At 40.4% G+C, this 26,070-nt stretch overlaps 1 protein-coding gene across 1 annotated transcript in view; it reads right to left on the bottom strand.

Moving 5' to 3' along the window:
* The window catches only part of CFTR (CF transmembrane conductance regulator), a 144,345-nt gene that overhangs the window by 50,876 nt on the left and 67,399 nt on the right, over positions 1 to 26,070 (bottom strand). Inside the window, exons 12-20 of the mRNA XM_084613660.1 lie at positions 21,636 to 21,730; positions 18,721 to 18,807; positions 17,060 to 17,789; positions 15,339 to 15,467; positions 12,075 to 12,112; positions 10,334 to 10,599; positions 8,035 to 8,114; positions 5,049 to 5,199; positions 2,760 to 2,987 (exon numbers count right to left, since the gene is read on the bottom strand). Coding sequence (XP_084469786.1) covers positions 2,760 to 2,987; positions 5,049 to 5,199; positions 8,035 to 8,114; positions 10,334 to 10,599; positions 12,075 to 12,112; positions 15,339 to 15,467; positions 17,060 to 17,789; positions 18,721 to 18,807; positions 21,636 to 21,730 — 1,804 coding nt within the window. The remainder of the gene's footprint in view (positions 1 to 2,759; positions 2,988 to 5,048; positions 5,200 to 8,034; positions 8,115 to 10,333; positions 10,600 to 12,074; positions 12,113 to 15,338; positions 15,468 to 17,059; positions 17,790 to 18,720; positions 18,808 to 21,635; positions 21,731 to 26,070) is intronic.

Raw genomic sequence — 26,070 nt, 5'->3', positions numbered from 1 at the left:
ATACAAATTTGTGTAACTTCTCATTAAAAAACAGATAAAATGAAAAAAAATGAATCTGGGCAGATGAAATTTGAATATCTGAACTTTGCTTTTGCTGAATGTATTAATGCAGCTAAATGAGCACAACATTATTGAATTTGCAAATTAAATTATTCAAATACACAACTGTAAAACTTCATCCAAATCCAAATGTGTTGTCTGAAATCTAGCTGCACAGTAATGATTATAGATGGTGCAAAGTGGTGGTCTGGAGTTAACTCCACCTTAATGAAGTTTGTTGTCTTGGAGTTGATGATTGTAAAGTGCTTTGAGCTCCTTAGATGAAAAGGGAGATCGTTAAGTGCAAAGTATAGTTTGTGCCAAACTATGTGAAAACAGTCTACAGTACACTTTTGCAGAACACTGCCACACTAATGCAAAAAAGACTCTTCTAAATTCCTTCTCTCCTGAGTTTGTGTCAAGCTTCTGGTAATCACAGTGCTAGAAAACTGTACATGTAATATACAATACTTGGCAGTAGAACTTCAAGTAAATATACAAAGGAGAGACTTCCTGTCTGACACAGCTCAAAACCTTGGCACTCCACATTCTGGATAGAGTCTGGATCAATTTAAAACACTATATCTGGAAGAATATTTAATTAATGTTTTTTGTCTTTAATATTTTGTTTTTCTCAATTTTAAAATATAACAAATACTGAAATATAATTGTACAGGTAGACAAGGGCCTATCTTTCTGTCATTTGAAGTCAGCGGAAGTATTGTCATTGATCCCAATAAGAATGGGATTAGGCATCAAACAATTTATATTTTGTGTTGTCCTAGAGAAAAAATTTAGCTAAATACCATGGATAACAAATTTAGGTGTAATACTTTTTGCAGTATAGCATCACAATGAAATTGTCCAGGTATTTTGGTCACCTTTAAAGTTAACATCTTCCAAGAATTACTTTACAATGGTATCTGCAATATCAGGATTTTCCCTTATTTTCAGAATAGGAAATGCCTCCCGACTTTGCATCTCACAGGTGGCATTCCGTACCTGATAAGACAGGACCCTAACTCTGGTATCTCTAATACTGTTACCACTATTGTGGGAACCGCTGCTGTTAAATCTTGACTCTTTAATGGTAACCTCTTTGTAAATGATGATATTCAAATAAATGAAACTGACTTACTTACGGAGTTGATTTTCCCTCTCCTAATATTTATTGATGCTATTTTGAAAGTATTTGGACAAGTAAAAATCAAGCAACATTTGCCTTGCAAATTAATGGGTTCTTACAAATGTGTTAATTAGCACAATGTGGATGTTATTAACTAAATAAGAAATTCAGCTAAATACTCAATCATTTCTATACTCAGTATTTAAGATTATTCTGTTTAATATGTTCTTTTTAAACTACTGTATATCTTTCATGAAAATTCTCAATACAAAATGCAGAATAGAGAAAAGAGGAGAATTCTAGGAATTAATACACGGCTATAGTTCTGTCGAAGGGCTCTGCAAATAGCCACCATAAGATGCATGTATTTTTTTCATGTCCTTTTTTTATGTTAACTGTTAAAAAAAAAAAAACAGTTTCAACCTGGAGAAGGGTCTATCCCTTCTCTCCAATCCATGCACAAATGTGGCTCCCATACTAAAGTCCTGAAATCTAATGTGGCAAAGAATGCATTAGCATTCTAAGCACATCTTTTGTCTGAAAGCGCTGTTGCTGATTCACTAGTATTAGAGCTGTGCAACGCAATAGTTTGGGGGGGGGTTGTGGTTTTCTCCCTAAAATCAGGTAAAACTCATGCTTTTGCGTGCAATCTGCTTTGATTTTACTGACTTGAATTCAAAGTTCAATGTAAAATTTGGGAGAGGGGGACAAATGCACATGAACAAGAACTGAAATATACATATAACAATAACATATATTAAAACTCAGTAAAACTGCTGTGTTTTGCACAGGGCTCAATAATTTTAACATGCAAAGAGAAACCAAAGCAGACAGGCTTTGGGGCATTCTGTTTCTGAAGAAATGCATTATATTTAACTAACATTTTCTCTATGGCTTCATTTAGATGTTCACCTTCCATCTTAAACTGTACAGATGCTATGCTGGTCAAAGGCCGCCAACTTCTATCCAACAGTGGCAGCATTTCAGCAATGAGTGAGATGGTGAGAGCATATAACATAAATAGTTTTATAATTAGTTGTGAGCATTTCAGGGATTCTGGGTGGCAGGTGCTAACCTGTACTCTCAGTAGTTTGAGCGCTAGGCAGGAAGTCAGGAAACATGGGTTCTGTTTCTGACTTGCTGGGTGACCTGATCCAGTTCACTGAATCTTTCTGTTTCTCATATGGGAACAGTAATGTTAATCTAGTTATGCTAAGAGCTATGAGCTCTACAGATTAAGAGCACATTTATTGGTATGGAGGTGCACAGTTGCATTAACATAAGAGAATTTTTTTAATAGTTACAGTACTGAGTAGGAAATTTTTGGTTCACTTTAACAAGTTTTTTCTTCACTGGATATTACTTTCAAATTAACCCTTTCAGCCAATTCTGTAAAACATCAGATTTTAGATAATAATAATTACCTCATTTCTATTTTAACTGATAACTCACAATATTTTGATAGAATAACAATAAATTTGCTATTTTAATGCTTTGTTTTCAGCCTATACTACAAACCTGCAATAATTTCTAAATCTGGCCCCTTAAACAGAAGCAAAGCTTTCATTTTAATCTCTCAGTAAAGTTACTGTACCTGAAGTCGCAATAGAGATGAATGCCACAGCAATGAAGAAGAGGACAAAAATAAGTTCTATTCTCATCTGGAACCAGCGCAGTGTGGACAGGTACAGGAACCAGTTCACTGTGTGTAAGTTCAGCGCTTTGTGAAATAAGGTTTCAAAATATGGCTGTCGCCCAAAAGCTCTTAGTGTCCATAGTCCCTTTAAGCTTGTAACAAGATGTGTGAAAATTGGACTCCGGGCTGTAAAGTATTTAGATTAAAAACACTGTAAACATTCATCCTTCAGTATCTTTCAGAATAGAAATGACCTAAAAGCCCAACCCCACTCAATAATATAACTATCTTCATTTGTTTAAATTATATGTATCTTATTTTTCTTTCACAAATACCATCAACATACTCATAGAACAGGATATATGGTACTCGTGGTCCTATAAATGTGATGAAATTCCATTCAATGTATAATCTATGAGTGAACATTTAATTTTTTTTGCAGCCAGTATAATTACTTGTAGAAATCCCTGCTACAGTGAAATATCACATGGAGGAAAACCAACAAAAATGAATTTCTTAATATTCTGCAAACTAAGCAAGGCAAGGTTTTTAACAAATAGAGAATGCCTCATCGCTCTGAATTGCAGAGTACGACAAACCTGTAATAGAAGTTTTGCAACACATCAAAAGTAGTAATGATCCCTCTGAACTTCACAATTCAGGCCTGTCCCTAACCAAAAGCAAAGGTAATCATCAATATCTGACATTCATGACTGAGATGCTAAGGAGCTGAAGGTCTGTCCTGAAGCCACAACATTGTCTGAATAAATGATCCAGCAAATCCTTGCTTCTAAAATTCTAAAATAGCATTGTCATTACATGTTCTAAATATGTTTCTGCATAAAGGACCTATCCCTGAGAGGTGCTGAGCACCAACGAAGCCTGATCTCAAATTTTCAAGTACATTTAATCTTATTAAAATGGTATTTCAGGTCATTATTTATTTTCAGCTGCACTAGTGATGCCCAACTTTAAATCTGTTTTCTTCGTTACTCTTTGGCAGGAGGGAACTCCTTACTTGCTGGCTGAGTAATAGCATAAGCTATCAGGGGAGATGAATGTTCTGCTCCTGCAGACAATGGAATCTTGCACCAGAGAAGGCAAAGAAAAGGTGAAAGGGTAAATTGCTTCTCCATTTATTTGTTGTGGGTTTTGGTGTCTACAAATGTGGCTGCTTCTACTGTGACCCCAGAACCTCTTAATGCCAGCTGGCAAAGCGGTACACAGGGAGTGCAAGGAGATTACAGGTGTCTCCTGAGTCTGGTATGAACATTTTAGTTCACCAAAGAGTGTCATGTAAGGTCTCTAATAAAAGCTTATGTCATCCTCATCATCGTTGCAACATGTTTGTATGGATGATATTTAAGGAGTTAAATGTCTGTACCAGAAATGTGTGTCCTTAAAGTCTGTGTCACCAACAGAGGTGAAGAAACAAGTTTTCTCTAACACAAGAAATGCTTCTCTCTCCCTGTCTCTGATGTAACCTAATACAATATATGTTCCATTTACACACAAAGTCAAAAATTAATGAAGAGATGTGAAATCAACAGGAGAGGGGCACACGGGGGAAAAACAAGCCACAGCGGGTTATCTTGAGTAAGGACAATGAACTTTGTGGGTATTTCTAGGAGGCAAGGCAGACAGTCCTGTACGGTTTTACTGAGGGGACAAGCTGTGAGAATGGCTTGTGTCTTGGGGGAAAAAGAGATCTCAACAATCCTTGCTGAAAAATGCTGACTTTGGGATAAGCTAGAATTATCAAGACAAGGAAATAATTTTAGTTTAGTCTAAGGTTTAGATTGTGTGTTATGGTTTTATTTGATATGTAACCAACTGTTTCCAATACCTTGTCTTTCTAACACTTTGAATCTCTGTTATTTAATAATAAACTTACTCTTGTTTTAACTATAAATACATTGAAGTGCTATGTTGTAAATCAAACTATTGGCCCTGAGTTGAATCTAACAAGCTGGTGTGTTCTGTTCCTTTGAGGACAGCACACCTGGTATTTCTATGAGTAACCAGTGACAGGGGGATACTTGGAAGGGTCTCAGGAGCTGGGGTGCATCTGTTAACTACCTACAGAACAAATGCAAGGCTGGTGTAACCCAGATGAGAATACTTGAGGGGATGACAAGCTGGCTGTGATGGGGAGCTATCGCTCAGCTGTCGCAGGCAAGTTTCTCTCGCTCTGGAGGCAACAAGGTGACTCACAGCAGTGGGTACCCAGAGAAGCATCACACATACCTTCAGATTCCAGTTGTTTCAGCTGCTGAGAAGTGCGGAGAAAATATGTCCTTAACATAATAAAGGCTCCTATCACAGGCACTGATGCCAGGAATATGTAGGGCAGTAAAATTGAGACTACTATTATGGCGCCAGTCACAATCAGTATTAACTGTAGGAGGAAAGAAAAAATAGTATTGATACAGTACATTTTGATTTTACAGGTTAGAGATTGGTGATGAATCACCCCTTGAGGCCTATGTACTATTCAACTTCATTACTTCAATCAAGTAAATCAGTGGCCTCTAGATACAGCAAGAACTGCTTTGCAAAAAAGGTGATAACTTTCACCTCTAAATCACTGGTTGAATCCAGGCCCAGTCAGTAAGTGACTGAAAACTGTTCAGTTTTGAAATCGTAGTCTCAAATAATTTTCTAGCAGACAAGTATTCATATCACCATAAAACCTCCTGACAACTGGCAATCTCAGCAGAAAGTGAGGGTTGAATAGCCATGGACACTGAATTAACTTTCACGCTGGAAAGAAATTTGCACAATTGCTGCTCTTGATGTCTGTGACTGTACGAGAGGACTTCAGTTTCCGATTATCTCAGTCTGGTGTCTTTCACAAACACTATATTAACATAAATTTTTCTCGGGAAAAATTTCCTATCTTTCACTTTTTTTTTTAAGTATTAATTTAAAAAAATCCTCATCTGGAATCTAAGCAATTGAATAGGAGCACCAAGGATTATGGACAAACACCTATTGTAGCAGCTGCAATGGTAAACAATGAGATACTTCACTGTATTTTACATTTGTTTTAAGAGGTGAATCTTTGGGCTGATGAAGCATGGGTTATAATTTTGCAGGCTGTGTTGCACTGGTTTGTGATAATGCAAGAGTTGTGTTTGCTCGTTATTTCATAATGCGGAATGTAACAACCATTCTAATCTTAAGAGGAGAATGAACCATTCATCTGAAATTCAGACAAATTATATAACTCCCAAATCAAAGACTCCACATGGAATCATACAGTCCCGTGATGGCCCTGCTTTAACACAGGTTCCTATCATTCTCTCGAATTCTGCAGAGGTTATCAATCTGTGCTACACTGTCCTTACTGTTGCTGTGCCATTTTTGTATCTGATCTTGCCTGCATGAGCAATAGAAGTAGAAAAGTGAGACAAGCCTAGATCCTCAAAGGTATTTAGCTGCCTAACTCCCACTGGGAGTTACTTTTCAGGATCTGGGCCACAGTCTGTAGAGGAAATGGCTTCATGGATCATAGTCACTGAAGCAAAATGTTAATGGAAAATGGAAAACAGAGAAGAAAACTAAAACGGGACATTTAAGCATACAATGAGAAAAGTAATGTCCAAGAACAAACAGTGTGAAATCACGACTCTGCTCAGGATATCTCGTTTGCGGCCTCTGAGAGAGGAGCACCCTCTTAGTCTGAACATGGGTGCTTCCTGCCTGAAACATCCTAATGTATAAAATGGAGTTGTATATCTAAGTGGAACTTCCACAGCGAACCATATCACACATAGCTCCATAAGCACCCTTGTATTTTCATAAAAAGTTCAATTTTTAATAGTGCAGATCTAGAGGTATAATTTTAAAAATGTACATGTTTTCAAGTAGTTTTGTGAAGTCACTATAATGAATAACATTATACTAAAGCCTAATCCCTACTATGTTATACAAATGTAAAGAGGTTGGCTATTTGAAATCCTAAATACTGCTTATCTGGTTTGAAATGGGATCTTGGACTGACTGCTTCAGCAGGAGATACAAGTTACATTTCATAACTGACTCTTTAGTTATGAGAACCTCCTTTGGGTGCTCTGTGTAGGTGCTTCTTTTCCCTTCTAAATAGGTATTTCTTGTATAGAATATAAGCAGGGTTTCCCCTTCACAGACTGTAATTTAATCTCCCTTTAACCTATAATTTAAACTCAGAAAACTGAATTTCTGTCCCCTGGAAAACTTCAAGGTTTCAAGAAAGTTTGTATCTCAATATGGGATGAAAAGTAAAAACCACATTTTTATGGGACAGAAATTCTGAGAAATTCCATTTCAGGAGAAATGGAATTTTTCTTCTTGCTGGCTGCCTGCCTGGAAAGCTGTTGTCAATTTCATTTTCTGCCTACAGAATATTGATTTTTTTTTTTCAGAATTAAAACTTTCCCATGGAAAACTGCCGATTTTTGTGAAAAGGGCATTTTCCACTGGAAAATCATTCCGATGGAAATTTCCCAACCAGCTGTACTAGGTACATGAATTAAATTAACCAAAACATTTAAGACAGTAAACTGGTCTCCTTATCAAAATCAAACCCTCACCATTATACATCAGAGCTTCAATGGCCTGAGCATGGACCCTTAGATGGCTTCTAAAGTCAAGTCTCCTAAGTTGTAATACACAACTCCTGGGCTACATCAAAATCCGGCTGCATATTTCTCTCATTTCAATATAGTTTTTAATACAGTGTTGCCTCTTGACATGTCAAAATACTATAATTCCAGAAGTTTCATATATTCTTCCTGAACATAAGACTTGCCACACTGGATCTACTCCATGGTCTATTGGTCCAGTATCCTGTCTCTGACAGTTGCTAGTACCAGTTGCTTCAGAGGAAGTAGCCTTGTAGTATGCAGGTTATGGAACAACCTCGCCACAGGCAATGTTTCCACCAAACCCACAGTAATTAGCAGCTGGCTTGAAGCATGAGGAATTTATATCCTTTCCAAAACCTTTTTAAAAAGTATTTACTACCGTAACTCTGCAGATATTCATCCATCTAAATGTCCAATTGTTTCCTGAATCCTGCTAAGATCATGGCCTACAGCTAAATAGAAGGGGGGGGGAATCTAACAAGCTAAATGTTGCGTTCTAATTTTTTGCTTAGTTCTTTTTATTTAATATGATATGTTATCCATGCTGTGTGACTGCAGGGGAAGACTAAATAAACAAATATATCTAGAACTCTGATTTTACAAACCTGAATGAAGTCAAATATTGTAAGTGGCAGTACGTCATCCAGTATGGCTGTATCTTTAGAGAATCTGTTAAGTATTCCACCTACAGATGGAAAAAAACAGAAATAAAGCAACAGGCAAAGGACTCGTTGTTACATGAATATGTTCTACAGATGTCAGCTTTAACTAAAACTATAGGTTTTCTGCACATGGAAATGTTAACTGAGAGATGTTTTTAAAGTTTTTGCGCTAAACTCAGCCTTGGCATAAGTGTTATTCCCTTATTGTTAATGGAGTTACATCTGCTTACAACAGGGCTGAATTTAGCCCTACAGCTTTTATTTTAGTTAGTGAGGTCCCAGGAAAATGCAGAATAGGTTAGTGCAATAGAAGATGCATGCTTAGATGGGATAGGGGAAGAGAGACAAACGCAGACAGGCTGTACCACTCATGCAATAGATTTTGAAATAGATATGGATAGTCTGTGCATTAGCATGGTATTTAATTTCCAAATATCAGCTTCCTGACTTCCAAGCAGACTTAATGTGCAAAATGATGTTGAGAGAATTAGTAATAAGAAGGAGTTATATGAAATGGAGACTCATTTTGGTCCATTTCTATTCACTAGTGTCTCCTGCTATATACTTTTAAGTATAGTCCAGTAAATGAGGATAGGACAGGAATTTTATACACAGATGACAGTGGCACTTACTGTATTAGTTATGTAACAAAATCTCCAGCAACTTTAGGGACAGATTTTGATACCCTTACTCATGCTGAGTAGCACCTTATTCCATCCACTTCAGTGGGATTACCTGGAGTAAGGGTATCTGAATCTGACCTTCAGTTACTTATTGCAGAGCTGACTGTGTATTTTATACAATAGTTTTATCCAAAGTGAACTCAGCTCTTGTCTGTTTTTATGGTTTTTTTACACTGTTGTCATAAATATAAAGGGAAGGGTAAACACCTTTAAAATCCCTCCTGGCCAGAGGAAAAAGCCTTTCACCTGTAAAGGGTTAAGAAGCTAGGATAACCTCGCTGGCACCTGACCAAAATGACCAATGAGGAGACAAGATATTTTCAAAGCTGGGGGGTGGGGAGAAACAAAGGCTCTCTCTGTCTGTGTGATGCTTTTGCCGAGAACAGAAAAGGAATGGAGTCTTATAACTTAATAAGTAATCTAGCTAGATATGTGTTAGATTCTGTTTTGTTTAAATGGCTGAGAAAATAAGCTGTGCTGAATGGAATGTAGATTCCTGTTTTTGTGTCTTTTTGTAACTTAAGGTTTTGCCTAGAGGGATTCTCTGTGTTTTGAATCTGATTACCCTGTAAGGTATTTACCATCCTGATTTTACAGAGGGGATTCTTTTCCTCTTTTCTTCAATTAAAATTCTTCTTTTAAGAACCTGATTGCTTTTTCATTGTTCTTAAGATCCAAGCTTTTGGGTCTGTGTTCACCTATGCAAATTGGTGAGGATTTCTATCAAGCCTTCCCCAGGAAAGGGGGTGTAGAGTTTGGGGAGGATTTTGGGGGGAAAGACATTTCCAAGCGGGCTCTTTCCCTGTGATATATTTGTTAGACGCTTGGTGGTGGCAGCAATAAAGTCCAAGGACAAAAGGTAAAATAGTTTGTACCTTGAGGAAGTTTAACCTAAGCTGGTAAAAATAAGCTTAGGGGGTTTTCATGCAGGTCCCCACATCTGTACCCTAGACTTCAGAGTGGGGAAGGAACCTTGACATGGTGGCACAGCGATGGGATCATTTTGAGATCAATTTGAGATTTTTTGAACCAGAAGCACAGATTTTAAAAGGAAATATTTTTTTTCCTTTGGGCTGCTGGAAAGCAGGTTTTAAGCTGAAAGCAGTTAGAGGTATTTTATTTTATTTTTTTTTGTCTCTGCTTGGGGGCCAGAGCAGAGACAAAAGTCTTTTGTGAGCTGGAGTTTTTCTCTACCTAAAGGCAGGGTAGTTAACCTCCTGCAGGGAAATTCACAAGTCTTCACAGACCTGAAGTTGTTTTTTACCTAAGAGCAACTAGAGGGATTTTCAAGGTGTTTACCCTTCCCTTTATATTTATGACAACTTTTATAAAACCTGAAGGAGATATTTCAAAACCAACGCAGACATCTAAAATGTGTGGTACTTAAAATGCAGTCAAGATGTTCTACAAGATTCATACTTTACTTTTGATGTAGCAAACATTTAAAATTGAACTGAGGTGGTAGAGAAAACAATGGTTTCCTTTAAACAGAATGAAGCACTCTTTAATTAAAATCAAAGGCATAAATAATTAAGTCAGTCAGTTTCTAACTTGACTACCTGCTTTCAAAGAGTTGACGACTGACATCGGTGCCTGAAGAACTGCGTGCAGCATCTTCTGATGAAGAGTTTTAGAAACTGTTATAAGAGTATGCACCAGGGGTAAACCTCTGAAGATTCCCAAGGCAAACAGGGTATCTGCCACTCCCACGTAAATATAGAAGACATAGTAGCTGCTAGTGTCGGTGACAATCACTGCAGCACTGTTGGACACATCAGAGCTGGCATTTTTTGCCTCTGTTGCATTTGCCACACTTGCAGCATATCTATGAAATGCAATTTAAAAAAAATACAGTAAGTTCAAAAAGCATCTTCATTCCTGTTACTATAATTATTACACAAGTAGTATCTACAAGCTCCATTTGTCCTAAATCCATATGGGTGATTTTTCTTTCTTGAACATCAACCTCCATGTACAAAACACAACTAATTGGTCACTCCATATTCTATTAAGCCTAAATTCTCATCCCTGTGTTCAGCTATCAATGTGCTAAATACCTTATTTATCACTTCTCAGATACATGAGTGCTTATCAAAATCTACGGTATCTTCTAAAATCTGTTTCATACACATACACTGTAGATGATTTGATAAGGAAATACACAGGAACTAGGCCATTAATATATGCTTAGGAGTCCTCTTTGATTTCCCCTCTATATTATTATGAAAAATGGATTATATTGGTAATATCTTCTGAACAAGGTACCTTATTAGGAGTTATTTAATAAAAACTAATCTACCCAATTAGTAGGAAATTCATCCTTTTCTAAAAAAGAAAATCTTTTAATTGAGAATTAAGCCAAACTAAATTACTAAACAAACAAAATGCTTTATCTGTATCATAACCACATTGGGTAAGGCCAAAAGCACTTCAGTGAATTAGTATAAGAGTAACCTTATTAAACAGAATGTTGGGAATTATTAGGAAAGGGATAGATAATAAGACAGTAAATATCATATTGCCTCTATATAAATCCATGGTATGCCCACATCTTGGATACTGCATACAGATGTGGTCACCTCATCTCAAAAAAGATATACTGGAATTGGAAAAGGTTCAGAAAAGGGCAACAAAAATTATTAGAGGTATGGAACGGCTGCCATATGAGAAGCGATTAATGAGACTGGGACTTTTCAGCTTGGAAAAGAGACGACTACAGTGGGATATGATAGAGGTCTATAAAATCATGACTGGTGTGGAGAAAAATAAATAAGGAAGTGTTATTAACACCTTCTCATAACACAAGAATTAGGGGTCACCAAATGAAATTAATAGGCAGAAGGTTTAAAACAAACAAAAGGAAGTATTTCTTCACACAATGCATAGTCAACCTGCGGAACTCTTTGCCAGAGGATGTTGTGAAGGCCAAGATTATAACAGTGTTCAAAAAATAACTAGATAAATTCACGGATGATAGGTCCATCAATGGCTACTAGCCAGGATGGGCAGGGGTGGTGTCCCTAGCCTCTGTTTGCTAAAGGTGGGAATGAGCGACAGGGGATGGATCACTTGATGATTACGTGTTCCTCTGGGGCACCTGGCATTGGCCACTGTCAGAAGACAGGATACTGGGCTAGATGGACCTTTGGTCTGACCCAGTATATTCATTCTTATATGTTTTTGACTAGCCTTAAGGATCTTCATGAACAAATATTAAGAGGTTTTTGGGGTTTTTTTTTACAAAAAGCAACAGCAGAAAGAGAATCCCCAAGCCCATAATAAAATGCAGACAATACTTACTCTTTGAGAAGCCACACCCCAACCAAAGAAGCAGCCACCTGCAATCAGTGAACATACGATTATTTTTTTCTGTTACATTATGTTCTTTTACTCCCTTTTCTTCTTTCCACAATTATGGTAATTGTTTATTGCATCATTATTTGTACAGAGAACATTATAAATGGATGAAATTCAAACTTCCTTGAAGCAAACACCTTGCCACTTCTGTTCCTCCTTCCAAAGGAAACCCTTCAGTGCACCTCCCAAGGAGAACTACATTTATACATACACTTTATGAGCATTCAAGTACCAAAGCACCTTTTATATTTGTTGGCACTGTGTGATTAACAGCGATTTGCTGAAATGCATTCTTGGTGACAAGGGACCCTTACTGTATGTTTGGACATTTCTTTTGTTTTAAATATTATTACATTTTGTTAACAACTCGAACAGTGAGACTGCTTCCCGGTAGATATGAAATATGTGTCAAGACTTAAAGTGACAGTAAAGAATTCAACACATTACTAATTTTATTTAACTCATTTGTCTGACACTGTTACTTTTCAGGAATATACCCCTTGAGCTCAGTCTGTGCCTCTTCCTCCAGTTCAATTCAGCTTTAATTTCTGTCCAATCCTTTGCTACCAGAGTTAGTGTAGTATTGTCACTCTCTCTGACCAATCTCTTTGTCTGATCTGAGTGTTCCTCAGCATGTCTCCTATCCCTCCGCTGCTAGTTTTAAGTAATACTTCAACACACCGTTAATTTGCTGTGCCAGCAATAAAGTTCCACTTTGTTTAAAGTGGAACTCATCCCTTCTGTATAGGCTCTCCTTGCCCCCCAATGACAGCCCTCAGTGTCTAATAAATATAGAGCCTCCTCTCTACACTGAATTCTTATCTATCCACTGAGACCTAGGGGAGCCTCCTGTTGAGTTAATCTGATGATACTGGAAGCATTTCAGAAAATCTACTGGATAGATCTTATACTTAAACCTTATTCCTAGTAATTTAAATGTAGATCCTAGGTCATCTCTCTCATATCTCCCCCATCACTGCTATCAAGATATGCCTTATGACAGATTACACCCCAATACTTATCAGAAATTTGTTTTAGATGTCTCATGAGATCTGCCATCTTTGCACCAGCTAGATAAATTACTGAAGAGCTGTCATAATAATCTAGTAATCAATATCTCCCCCCATCCTCCTGTGTCTCACAGCCATAATCCCATCTCCACCTTGGCTGCCTCCCACTACAAGACCAGCGTTCTCATCTGAGGGATGCAGAGAGCCAATTCTGAGGTGGGCCTGCTTTACAGAATCCTTACATGCTGTTTCTGTGAGTATCCACTTCTTCCTCTGCTCTACCAGTTCAGCAACTCTGGCTTCTAGATTCTGTAGTTGGGCATTAAGAACCATGAGCTTCTTGAAAATGTGCACACATACAACACTTGGCCAAAACGTAAGTTCTTGTACATTTTCCTTGTAATAATGCCCTGGTTGGGTCATGAATCTGGCACCTCTAGATCTAGAATAGCTCATTCTTCTAGGTTTAAGGTAGCATCTGTAGCAGTGCTGGGCAACCTACAGCCTGCGGGACGCATGCAGCCCCTTCTGGGTAATCCGCTGGCCGGCCGCGAGACAGTTTGTTTATGTTGACTGTCTGCAGGCTTAGCTACCTGCAGCTCCCTGCAGCCAATGGGAGCTGTGGGAAGTGGTGTGGGCTGCAGGGACATGCTGGCCGCTGCTTCCCGCAGCTCCCATTGGCCAGGAACAGCACACCGCGGCCACTGGGAGCTGTGGGCAGCCGTGCCTGTGTATGGTCAATGTAAACAAACTGTCTCATGGCCCGCCAGCAGATTACCCTGATGGGCCACATGCGGCCCGCGGGCCGCAGGTTGCCCACAACTGATCTGTAGTGTAAGCTGCCGCATAGGGCTCCTTTCTCAGCTTTTTACTTGACGCTACTCTCTCAGTTTAGAAGTGTAAAGTCTCTACTGCTAAACGGTCATGCCCATCATAAATCTCTGTATGTGCGGTAGCCATTAGAGGGAACACTGTGTTGCTGAGTATGTAACTCTCACTCGGGTTGGAAATTTTGTCATGCTGCACATATCCACCGGGGACTAAATACATTCTGTGCAATAATTGAATAAGTATTCCCCACCCTGTTAATCTGTTCACTGGTCTTTGACCTCTGTAGTTAAACAGGGATTTTACTGAGTGGATATTAGTATGTCATAGGTTTTGTCTTCCAGTTAGATAAAGGTTTTTAATTTTTTTAAATGACCTAATAGGTGTTCTTTAGGTTTCTAACAATTAACTGAGCAGCATACTCCACTCAGTGACAAACTACCATGCCAAAGCCCCTGTGTGCACTCTGGCTGGGGCCTCTCTTTCTGTTTTGAGGCTGCAAACCCTTGCATAAAGGCAAACTGGCTTTGGCCCAGATTCTCGAAAGTATTTGGGTGCCTAATTCCCAATGAAATCAATGAGAGTTACATGCCTGAAGACCTCAGAGAAGCTGGGCCTTAGTAAATTAGCAAGTGTAGGAAAAGTAAAACCAGAAATAATCTGGGCCCTGACTTTTAATGATTCAGAGAGAGACTGAGTGGTTAGGACACTCTCCTGGGAGGTGGGAGACGCAAGTTCAAATCCCAGCTCCACATCAGGCAGATAAACCTGGGTCTCCCATGTTGCAGGTGAGTGCAGAAACCACTGAGCTGCAGATTATAAGGAAGACACCCACATCTCCTCCTCTACCTGTTTGGTTTTAGGAATGCTCTGAGCATGCCCACCAGATTGGATCCAAAGGGTCAATAGACAGGTGAAAACCTAGTATGAGGATCTGTCTGGGGCTTACACATGAGCTAGGCACTTGGGTGCCTAGATTAAGGAATCTGTGCACATGCTCACTAGTAGAAGCTTAGGCGCCTAGGGAAATGTAATGGTGGAAATGTAGCCACCTACAGAGAGGCTGCAGCTAAGCAGCGGTTGGAGGATCTCGGTTGTGCCTAAATGGTGGACTTGAGTTCCAGATTCCTTGTGTGAATCTAGCTCTTGGGGTTATGGACTCTTGTACAGCCTTGCACTAACTCATTGTTTTTGAGAAACAACAGTAAACCAAAAAAGTAATATCCCAACACCACTCATCAGCAATTAAGTCAGCAGCCAACAAAAATACATATGCAAAAATATTGACACTAAATACTTTTATATTTGAAACAAAAGAATGCACAGTTTGAACAAACATAACATGATATTAAGAGCAGAATAGTCTTACCTCAATTAAAAAGATTACTACACACAAAATTAGCACAAAAGTCAAGCTTTTGTGGGTGGTAATGTATCTGTAATATGTATTCCAGGTAGTAACAACACTCATGCTTGCTGCATCATCAATAAAACATTCCTGCCAAGATAATTGATAAGAACATGATTAGAATGACCACCTCTAGGCATAAGAACTATTGATATGTGACTACAATCCCTCCTGCACTGATTCATTTTAAGTGACAGAATTGCAGGATTCAGTTTGGCCAGAGAGGAGGAATGATGACTGTAGGGAGGAGTGACATTTTTTAGGTGAAACCTTTTGCTGAAAAATGAATATTCAGGTTGACCAAAACATTTCACAAATTCATACAGAATTTGCTGAATTGTTTCAGTTGAAAAAGAAAAAGAAAAAATAAAGAAAAGTCTAAACTTTTCATTTTGACTTTCCCATTTGAAATCCATTTAGAATTTTACATCCATATTGATTTTTTTAAAGGTAAAAAAAAATCAAAAGAAACAAAACATTTTGTTTGACCTGAAACAATTTAATTTTTTTTTTTTAGTTTGGTCACCAAACCAAAAATCAGTTATTCATACAGCGCAAGATAATTGTTGTTACCTCTTGCATAAAGACACCACTTAAAAATCACTTGAGCTGTTGACACAGCCTGATAATAACAATCTTCAGATCAATACACTATTGCTAAAAACATAGCTCAATTATGTCTTAATTTCTTCAAACATTACCTACACATGAGCTTTCAAAGAAACTCTGAGGAATCTCTGTTCTGCTAAGATCACTCAGGCAAAAGAAAAGGTGAGAAATGCTAATTTTTAAATAATAATGAGCTTTAAGCATTTCTTCATTGTATACAGCACATAGCATGATAGGGTTCTGGTCCATGAGTAGGGCTCCTAGGCACTACGGTAACAATAATAATAATAATAATTAATAATAATAAAAGTACAAAATTTTCATTCAGAAAGTGACCTAGAAAACTTCAGTTGTACTCCAAAGAGCAACTTTGCCAAACTTGGAAATGAAATTCATTCATTAAAAAGTGAAATAGAGTTTTAAGTGCAAATCTCATCTGTGTTTTAACTACAAAGTTATTACCAGAAACTCCATTATACTATAACTAATCCAGCATAATCTTCTCTCCAGTGACTGCATCACCATGTAAAATTAATTCAGTGCTTTTTTTATAAATCAAATACTATAAACTTGTAGCCTAATCAGCTGCAATATTGAATATCTACATTCAGTGTGTGTAACTATTCCAATTGGTTTAATTTATTCCATGAATTAATATTTCAAATGTCTACTCTTGATTCTTAGATTAAAAATCACACAAACTTTAGTTTCAAACTTGATTTCAAATTTCATTTCCACATAATTAATCTAAAAAGGCAGTAACTGTAAGGGAATAGATGGATTTCAAAAATTGTACATGACTTGTTATAAAGTAGACAGGAGCTGTGCTTGAGGGTCTGATGCAGTGATATTGCAACAAAAGAGTCCTCCTAGAATCATTTTTTCAGATTATGTATAAATTCTTTAACTAAATTTCAAACTGGTATTTGAGATAGAAAAATAAAGGACACTCTACAGAGCAGTACCACATAATGCATTACAAGGAAGGTGGAAAACACAGAAGGACTGTAGTGCTCAGTGCTATCAGCAAAGTATTTCATCTAAGAAGAAGGGCAATACAAATCAGCACCTACCTTCAAATCTTCTTCATTAATCTCATCACTTATTTCCAAGACACCGTCTTTAGACAAATGCCTAGCATAGATGTCTCTCTTGAGAGACAGGTTAGACGGGGGGACCATTGACATATTACGTACAGATATGCTTCCCTTTTTGTAAAAGCTCTGTCCCTGGTTAATTGAGGTGCGGGTCATCAAGTTCAGCACAGACTGCCTCCTCTGTCCTTGGAACATGGGCCCTGTGGTTAGTAAATTGCTCCGAGGCAGAATGACGTCCCCCTGTTCAGAATCGGGCACCAGAGACAGCCTTCTTTCTGGTGGCTCACTATAACCTTCTATCCCATTGGCCTGTCCTGGGGCTTTCTGTATTAATGAAAACTTTCTGCTAATATTAAGTGGATTAATAATGATGGAGTTCTTTCTTTTTTCATTGAAATCGGTAGTTTGTTTAAAAGACTGTTTCTTGGATTCATTTCGGGAACCCACTCCATCTCCATCAATGGAAAACCGTCGGAGAGCTTCATTCAGAATTGAGTTTCTTCTCTCTGGACTGAACTGATCAAAAGAATCAAATCCCATCAGCTTTGAGCTGAAGTCAGGGCGCTGATCCTGAAGTTCAGAAAATGTTCCATAGAAATAGCTGGTTCCTTCATGTAAAATTAATATTTTGTCTGCTGTCCTTAAATGTTCAAGTTTTGAAGTCACCAGGATTCTAGTTTTATTTGCCATCAACTTGCAAACACAGCTACAAAAAAAACAAAAACAAAAACAAAAGAATTATAAGCATTTTAAAACCAGGGCAATCATTCAATATTTTCTCTCCATGCTTTCATATTACTTTCATCACTTCCATTCTTACTCCATTTGCTTCTTTATGGCAGAGAAATGGGTGGAACACACAATTAGTGTTGTCTGTGGTGCCAAGGGGGGTGAGCAGAAGAATGGACACTGGCCTCTAGTTAGGCTCAATGTAATGGTGGCGCAGCTGAGCTGCTTGTAAGTTCCCCACTCTCAGCCATTCAAAACTTTCATACACCACACAGATGTGACTGGGAAACTTCATGGAGAGCAGGGAATTATTGTATAATCGACCTATGGGGGGGTCCCCTAGGTACATATGTGCTTGCCCAGTCTGCTGTCAATCTCTCCTGTCCAGTTGGTCAGTGGGTCCTTTTGGGTGACCAGCCTGTTTGGGTTTACACAAAAAAGGACAAAATACTATTTTCTATGAACACCAAGACCCAAGAAACAGTTGATAATTATTTAAACTATTTTAAACTATTTAAGATAATATGCTACAAGCACTTGTCATGCATGCACACACTCACTATAATATTGTATGTGTAATTTGAGAGAGAGAGAGAGAATATATATAACTGTATCTGGGGATGAATAAGCAATAGGAGTTACAATATGTCCAATTACTGTATGGGCAGCTTTAATGAGTATAAGATGCCTGCTATCCAAAAGGTAATGTATTGTCACATGGCTTTGGATACAGCATCCAAAATCATTCCTAAAAATTATGTATCATTTTGACCACTTCTATATTTTGGGCATATTAATACAAATTCTGTGCCAAATAGAGGAGGGAGTGTTTTCTTTCTTGGATTTGTGCTTTGCATTGTGCTGCTTGACAGAACTCCCAGAAACAAACCTCAGAAAACATACAGTACCTTTCAAATATTTCTTTTTCTGTTAAAATATCTAAATAGCCAAAAGGAGAATCCAGGAGATACAAATCAGCATCTTTGTATACTGCTCTAAACAAAGGAAATAGAAATGAAATTAGCTTTCACTACTATCTACCTGTTCAATTTAAGTTACGTTTAAAATGCATGCTTTTAAAATTGAATCTCATAACAGCTGTAACTAATAGACATAAGAATCTAGACTGCTTATTTATAGGGAATCAGTGTTCAGAATTAAATAGGTTTATAATTCACCTTTTAATAAAGCCTTTCCTTGTAGAAGGGCATTTTGCATAGTAAGGTAATTTTTCATGGAATTCTATGTAATCAAAAGAAACTGCACAACCACCTTTACTGTGTCTTTTACTTTGGGGCTTTTAAAGACCTTCTTAAGGCCTGCTCTTGCAAGTTGTGTATGTGTAATATGCTTGCTCAGTTTAACAGGGATTCTGGACCTGTTCCAAAGTCTACTGATCTCAAGTTCTTTCTCTGTCGAAGACTTACAGAATTATGGGACCATAGGGCTCAGTCTTGTAAAGTGCTTTATAGTAAATGGACTGCAGGGTCCTATATGAGAATCTTAGGTCCCAATCCTGCAAACAGCTACCTAACATCAGTGGTACTACTCACATGTTTGATGTTCAGCAAGTGCCTAAGTATTTGCAGGGTCCGAATCTTAGACTGTAATGATCTTGAGCTGGACACTGGGGCCCAACCCTGCCCCCACTGAAGTGAACAAGAGTTTTGCCATTGATGTCAATGGGAGCAGGAGCAGGCCCTTTGTCTTACTGTGTGATTGTAAAACGTGACACTATAAATGAGCAGTACAAAGAAATAATCAAGAAAACCCTGAAAATTGGATTTTACTTCCATTTAAAGTACTTAAAAATCTTTTAACCTTTGTTTCTAAACAGTTATCTTGAACAAACATAATATGAAAAACATATAGCCACTAAAAACATTAATAGTATACTCTGCCAATAGTATAGGTAATTTTACTGGAAGACCTTCTATTATGATTGAATTCACTTATTGTACATTTTGATGTAGTGACTGCACAGTAATCATACTGTTCTTGACATTTTCAACAGTTGGCGAGTTTATAACTTACTTCCTACATTAATGGCTGTGTTCAGCTCAGTGCTATATATTGGATGTTGCCTATACTGTCTTTGTGACTTTTTATTTTAAAAATATAATTATACAGCTGAAGACTAATGCCTATTGGCAAGCTGATCACACAACAGTAGATTGATAAAATCAATCATATGACATTCCAGGAATTGACCTGAGTTCCTTTGGAAGTTTATAAACATGGCTCTACACAGAATTTGGAAAGGTATTTAATCAGTCTGATAGTTTTTATGGAAATCTGAATGGTTTATACTTTAGTTCAGCATTCCCCAAACTTTAGAAAGATGAGACATGCCCCCTTCAGGAAAATGGAATTAACCACTCCCTCTGCCTACTTGCAACTCTGCCAAGTGTTCTAAAGGCCTCCACATCTTAATATATGCATCTTTAACCTCACCCGCACTAGAGCATGCCCAATGTTTGAGAAATTCTGGTCTATGTCTTCATAATATGATCCTACTTCTGCCTTGTGTGGTTTGAGTATTGGTATACTTTAAATTTCAACACTGTTACCTAATGGTTAACGAATCACCATTGGCATCTGAATTAGCACCCACTGAAATGAATGGGGCAGTTCACATGTCAGAGCTATTGTTTCAGGCTCTGCAAACCCAGGCAGACATCACCATGTTTGGTTACACTGCTTCAGAGTTTGAAGGTGTTTTTCTTCACAACTACACCAGCTAGAGGCTTCTTTTAAGGAAAGCTCAGATTTTGGAGAAAAATTGAAAATTCAGTCTGCTTCCCCTTCCTCTGTATGCAGTGTTGTTGTAGCCATGTTGGTTCCAGGATATTAGAGAGACAAGGTAGGTGAGATAATTAGTTGGTCCAATAAAAGATATTATCTCACCCAACTTGTACCCCCATCCCCTGGTTATTCCTTTGCAGGTTCCTCCAAGGATGCAGTGCCTAGTTTGTGTGGTTTAATTCTTTTATACCAAATATGATATTTCTTTGAGCTTAATCCTTAACTGTTATTTAATAGATGCCAGTCTTAAATAAGGGGGGAAATAAGCAAACCATACGTATCTTTAAAAAAAAAATTCTTCCTCAACAATCTTATGGGGAGGGTTGTCTCTTGATTGAATGAACGTTTAATAAAATGTTTAAAAAGCCCTGTGTAGGGGAGATGCATAGTTTCACTGCCTTAGGGCCAGCATGAGAGACACTGAAGTCCTAGAAAGCACAGCCACTGTGCAACACCTTATGAAGGATCACTCTGCGGGCTTGTGTGGAGAGGAGGTAAGGTCTTTGCTTTGTCTCCTTTGAAGTGGTTTGCGTCGCAGAGCCAGTTCCAGGGATCAGGCCTCAATTTCCCTGTTTGGAAAATGGAGACAATATCTGACAACCCTCTGAGGGCATTATGATTCTCAATTATTTAATGTGTAAAGCTCTTTGAGACCCTCTAGTGACAGTTGCTGAAAAAATTTGTATTTCTATTTGCACATGACAAGCATTTCTCTGGTGCTCAGACAATCAACATTTCATGCTGTGAACTTTAACCTGACAGTTTCAGTTAACTATGGAAACTTTCATCTTTTGCTGAATCTCTGGGTATTTCTGAACTAAATTAATGAACATATAGATGTATCTTAAATACCTGTATTTTCATAGGACAAAAATCTGATCTCTGATGTTAAAATGCAGCTCCCACTGGAGTTATGCACATATATCTATATGGCAGAATTAGGTCCACATGTCATTAAATGTTCATACTATGTTTTCCAAATGTGACGTGTCAGCCATTCAGATGATAAAATATTCACCTCGCTAGTGAGATTCTTGCCCGTTGACCTCCACTCAGGATGATTCCACCTTCCCCCAATACTGTGCAGTCTTTCTCAGGAAACTTTGAAATCTCCTATTAAAAGATTTTAAAAATTAGATGTGTATTTTCCATATTCAAATGTCACAAATTGCAAATTAACCAAAAGCAAATGCACATAGTTTTTAGATGGAGATAACTGTAAGATCACACAAATTTGTTTGCTTATTTCATTGTTTCCTTATTCAGAAATGAATCATTAAAGTGTAAACATTTATTTACCTCAGAGCTCACCAAAAGGTTATCGAGTCTTATGAGCAAATATTAGTCTTAAACATTAGTTCCCTACAAGTAAAGAATGGCCCTTTTACATAATCTAATTCTAAACCTCTAACCACTAATGTACATTTCCTACCTGGGAGAAGAGTGACAAAAAGACAGTTACCTTTTCCATATCTGGTGTTCTTCGAGATGTGTTGCTCATGTCTATTCCAAAATAGGTGTGCGTGCTCGCCACGTGCACTGGTGCCGGAAGCTTTTCCCCTAGCAGTGCCCTTAGGGGGGAGCGCCCCAGCAACCCCTGAAGTGGTGCCTCCATGGAGCGGTATAAGGAGAGCTGCACGCTCCCCACACCACCAGTTCCTTCTTGCCAGACAACTCCGACGGAGGGTGGGATGTTGAATAGACATGAGCAACATATCTCGAAGAACACCAGTTACGGAAAAGGTAATTGCCTTTTCTTCTTTGAGTGATTGCTCATGTGTATTCCACAATAGGTGATTCCAAGCTATATCTGTTGGAGGTGGGTAGGAGTTCACAAGTTCTCAGGATGGAGAACAGTCCTGCCGAACCAGGCTTCATCCCTGGTTTGGGAGATGATCGCATAGTGCGAGGTGAACATGTGAAGCGAAGACCACGTGGTGGCCCTACAAATGTCCTGGATGGGGACGTGGGCCAAGAAGGCAGCTGACGAGGCCTATGCCCGAATCGAGTGCGCCTTCACAATCGGTGACGGGGAGATACCTGCCAGCTCATAACAGGTGTGGATGCATGAAGTGATCCAGTTGGAAAGCCACTGAGTGGAGATCGACCGACCCCCCATGCGCTTAGCCGAGGCGATGAACAGTTGCGAGGACTTTCTGAACAGGTTGGTCCATTCGAGGTAGAAAGCCAGAGCCTGTCACACATCGAGCATGTGGAGATGGTGCTCCTCACTGGATGCGTGGGGCATGGGGCAGAGGATGGGCAGAAAAATGTCCTGACCCATGTGAAAGGCAGAGACCACCATTGGGAGGAATGCAGGGTGTGGGCGGAGCTGGACCTTGTCCCTTATTAAACCCCGCGTATGGGGGCTTGGAGGTCAGGGCCCTGAGCTCCGAGACCCGCCTAGCCGACATGATCACGACCAGGAAGGCCACCTTCCATGAGAGGTGGGACCAGGCGCATGTGGCTAGCGGCTCAAACAGGGGCCCCGTGAGATGGGTCAACACCAGGTTCAGGTTCCACTGCGGGACTGGGGGCCTGGCATACAGGAACAGATGGTCCAACCCCTTGAGGAACCAGCCAGTCCTAGCATGGGAGAATACGGTGTGCCCCTGCACCGGCGGATGGAAGGCCTATGTGGCTGCCAGGTGCACCCTGACTGACGAGGGCACCAGGCCCTGGGCTATAAGGTGGAGAAGGTAGTCCAGGATAAGATGGATTGGGGCAGCCACCGGGGAGACACCCCGCTCAGCCACCCATTTGGAGAACCGGCACCACTTTGCCAAGTAGACATGGTGCATGGAGGGCCGCCTGCTTTCTAGGATGATGTGCTGGACCCCTTTTGTTCTCTCCTCCCTAACTAACCATTAAGCAGCCACGCGGTGAGGTAGAGAGCCGCTAGGTTGGGATGGAGGAGGTGGCCCTGGTCCTGGGAGAGCAGGTCCAGGCGGAATGCCAGGCCCGTGAGGTCCCGTACCAATGTTGCCTGGGCCTTGCTGGGACAATCAGGAGGACCCGGGCCTTGTCCACCTTTACCTTTTCCAGGACCTTGCTGATCAGTGGGAATGGCGGGAAGGCATAGAGAAAACTGGCCTGACCAGGAGAGGAGGAAGGCATTGAAGATAGTGCCCCATCCCAGTCACCCCCTGGAGCAGAACTGGGGGCAGCGCCAGTTCTGCCAAGTAGCAAACAGGTCAACCTGGGGAGTTCCCCACACTTGGAAAAGTCAGTGAGCCACTTCCGGGTGGAGAGACCACTCGTGCTGAGAGAAGTCCCTGCTCAAGCGATCCGCCCGTGCGTTCCAAGCACCCGGTAGATGGAAGGTCTTTAGGCAGATGCCATGGACTATACAGAAATCTCACAGCCTGAGGGCTTCGCAGCAGATGACTGGGCCCCACCTTGCCTGTTGATATAGAACATTGAGGCCATGTTGTCCGTGAGGACCCTCCAGGTGTGAGCAGAAGGTGTACCGCCCTGAGCTCCTTGACGTTATGTGTGGGGTCCGATCCTGAGATGACCACAGACCGTGGGTCCAAACATTCCCCACATGAGCCCCCAACCCAGGTCCGATGCTTCGGACACCAGCTCCAGCGACAGGGCCCTGTCCCTGAATGGGACCCCTTGGAGCATGTTGCTTGGGGTGGACCACCACCGTAGGGAAGCGATCACCAAGTCGGGCACGATGAGGACCTTGTCCATCCTGTCCCTGGCCTGGGAAAACTCCGAGGCCAGCCAGAGCTGGAGGGGCCTCATTCGAAGTCTGGTGTGGCAGACCATGTACGTGCATGCCCACATGTGACTCAAGAGCTGGAGGCACGCTCTGGCTGTTGTCACTGGGAACTTTGTGACTGTGTCAATGAGCCCCTTCAGGGTCTTGAACTGTCCGGTGGGAGGGAAGCTGTGGCCAATGAGGCATCCAGGAGTGCCCCAATAAACTCCATGAATTTGTAACCCTTCTGCCAGGCCAAGTTGATAGCAGCAAGGGCCGGGTTCAGTATAAAGGGGTTCCCTCTCATCAAAGCAAATGCAAAACTGGCTCGAGCCCCCACCCAGTGACCTGGGAAAATCTTACACACCCCCTGGGCACCTCAAAGAGGAAATACTTCCCCTCTCGCAAGCACAGAGTCTCGGTGTAGCAGAGAATCTTTAATAACATGAGGTAAACGACCTCAGCACTAAATTGGGGAAACACCACAACTAGTGTTTATTAACCAAACCATGAGCAAAAACCCACCCCAGCAAATTGGGCCACATCCTTTCCCTCGGGTTCTTGAGTCCCAGAACCCAAACGTCTCTTGAGTCCAGCAATCCAAAAATCACCCAAAGTCCAAAAAGTCCAGCCCCAGAGTTCAAAAGTTCATCTGCAGAGTGTTACTCCCCAGTCTGGCTAAAAATGTGCCTGTGTGTGTGGGGGAAAGAGGTAAGGGGCACCTTACATGACCTGAAGCTGACTGCCCCACAGGGCTCCGCTCTGCACAGCTCAGCTCGCCATCTCACGAACACACCGCCGTCTCTGCTCCGCCAGCCTATCCACGAACAGCACCACTGCACTCTAGATCTTCCGGCTCCCCACTACTTGACACAGTGCTCAGTGATTTCAGCTCAGAGTAGTGAGAGCCTTAGTACTGGTGCACCATGAGGCCAAAGTGAATTCAGCACAGTACCTGTAGAAAGACTCTTAATAGACCCAAAATTAGCTCTGACATTCCACAGTGAAGAGAGACAGAGGTGCAATTGGTGTTTCAAGCCCTCACAAAGGGGCCCACACCACCAGGTACTAATACCTGTCTCAAGCCTCTCTCAATTCACAGAGTTTTGGAACCCATGTCCCTTGCCTAGCGAGTGCTACTTAGTTGATGGTGAGTCCCTCCATCATAACAAAAGGCCAAGTACAGTTCCAAGCACAGTTCCCACAATCAGGGTAATAACAATTTATTCTTCCTGCCCCAATAACAGAGACACTGGGGATCCCACAACAGCCAAAGTGACCATTTGGGCAGCTATGGCCTCATTCTAGGCGGGGTGGGTGTGCCTATGCAAATGATATCAGTCCCTGAAGTTCTTTTCCACAACTTGCCACACCTCACCACCTGACTCTGCTTACACATTGAACTGGGACTAATGCGTGATCCCTCACCTGAGACCTGGAACTGCCCTTGACCAGCCAATCGTCCAGATAAGGAAAAATCTGGACACCCCCCCCCCCCGCCCGGCGCCTGAGGTAGGCCGCTACCACCAACATACATTTTGTAAATATCCTGGGGGCAGTGGACAGGCCAAATGGGAGGACCGTAAATTGGTAGTGATTCTTCCCCACCATGAAATGGAGGAGGCTTCTGTGCCCCTCCAATATGTGAATGTGGAAATACGCGTCCTGCAGAACGAAGGCAGCATGTACCAGTCCCCGGGATCCAGGGAGGGGATGATGGAGGTCAGGGAGACCATACGGAACT

The sequence above is a fragment of the Lepidochelys olivacea genome, assembly GCF_965140295.1.
Source record: "Lepidochelys olivacea isolate rLepOli2 genome assembly, chromosome: 1".
Taxonomy (NCBI): Eukaryota; Metazoa; Chordata; order Testudines; family Cheloniidae; genus Lepidochelys; species Lepidochelys olivacea.
The sequence above is the reverse complement of the archived record's forward strand: the minus strand, read 5'-3'. Positions and strand labels throughout refer to the sequence as shown.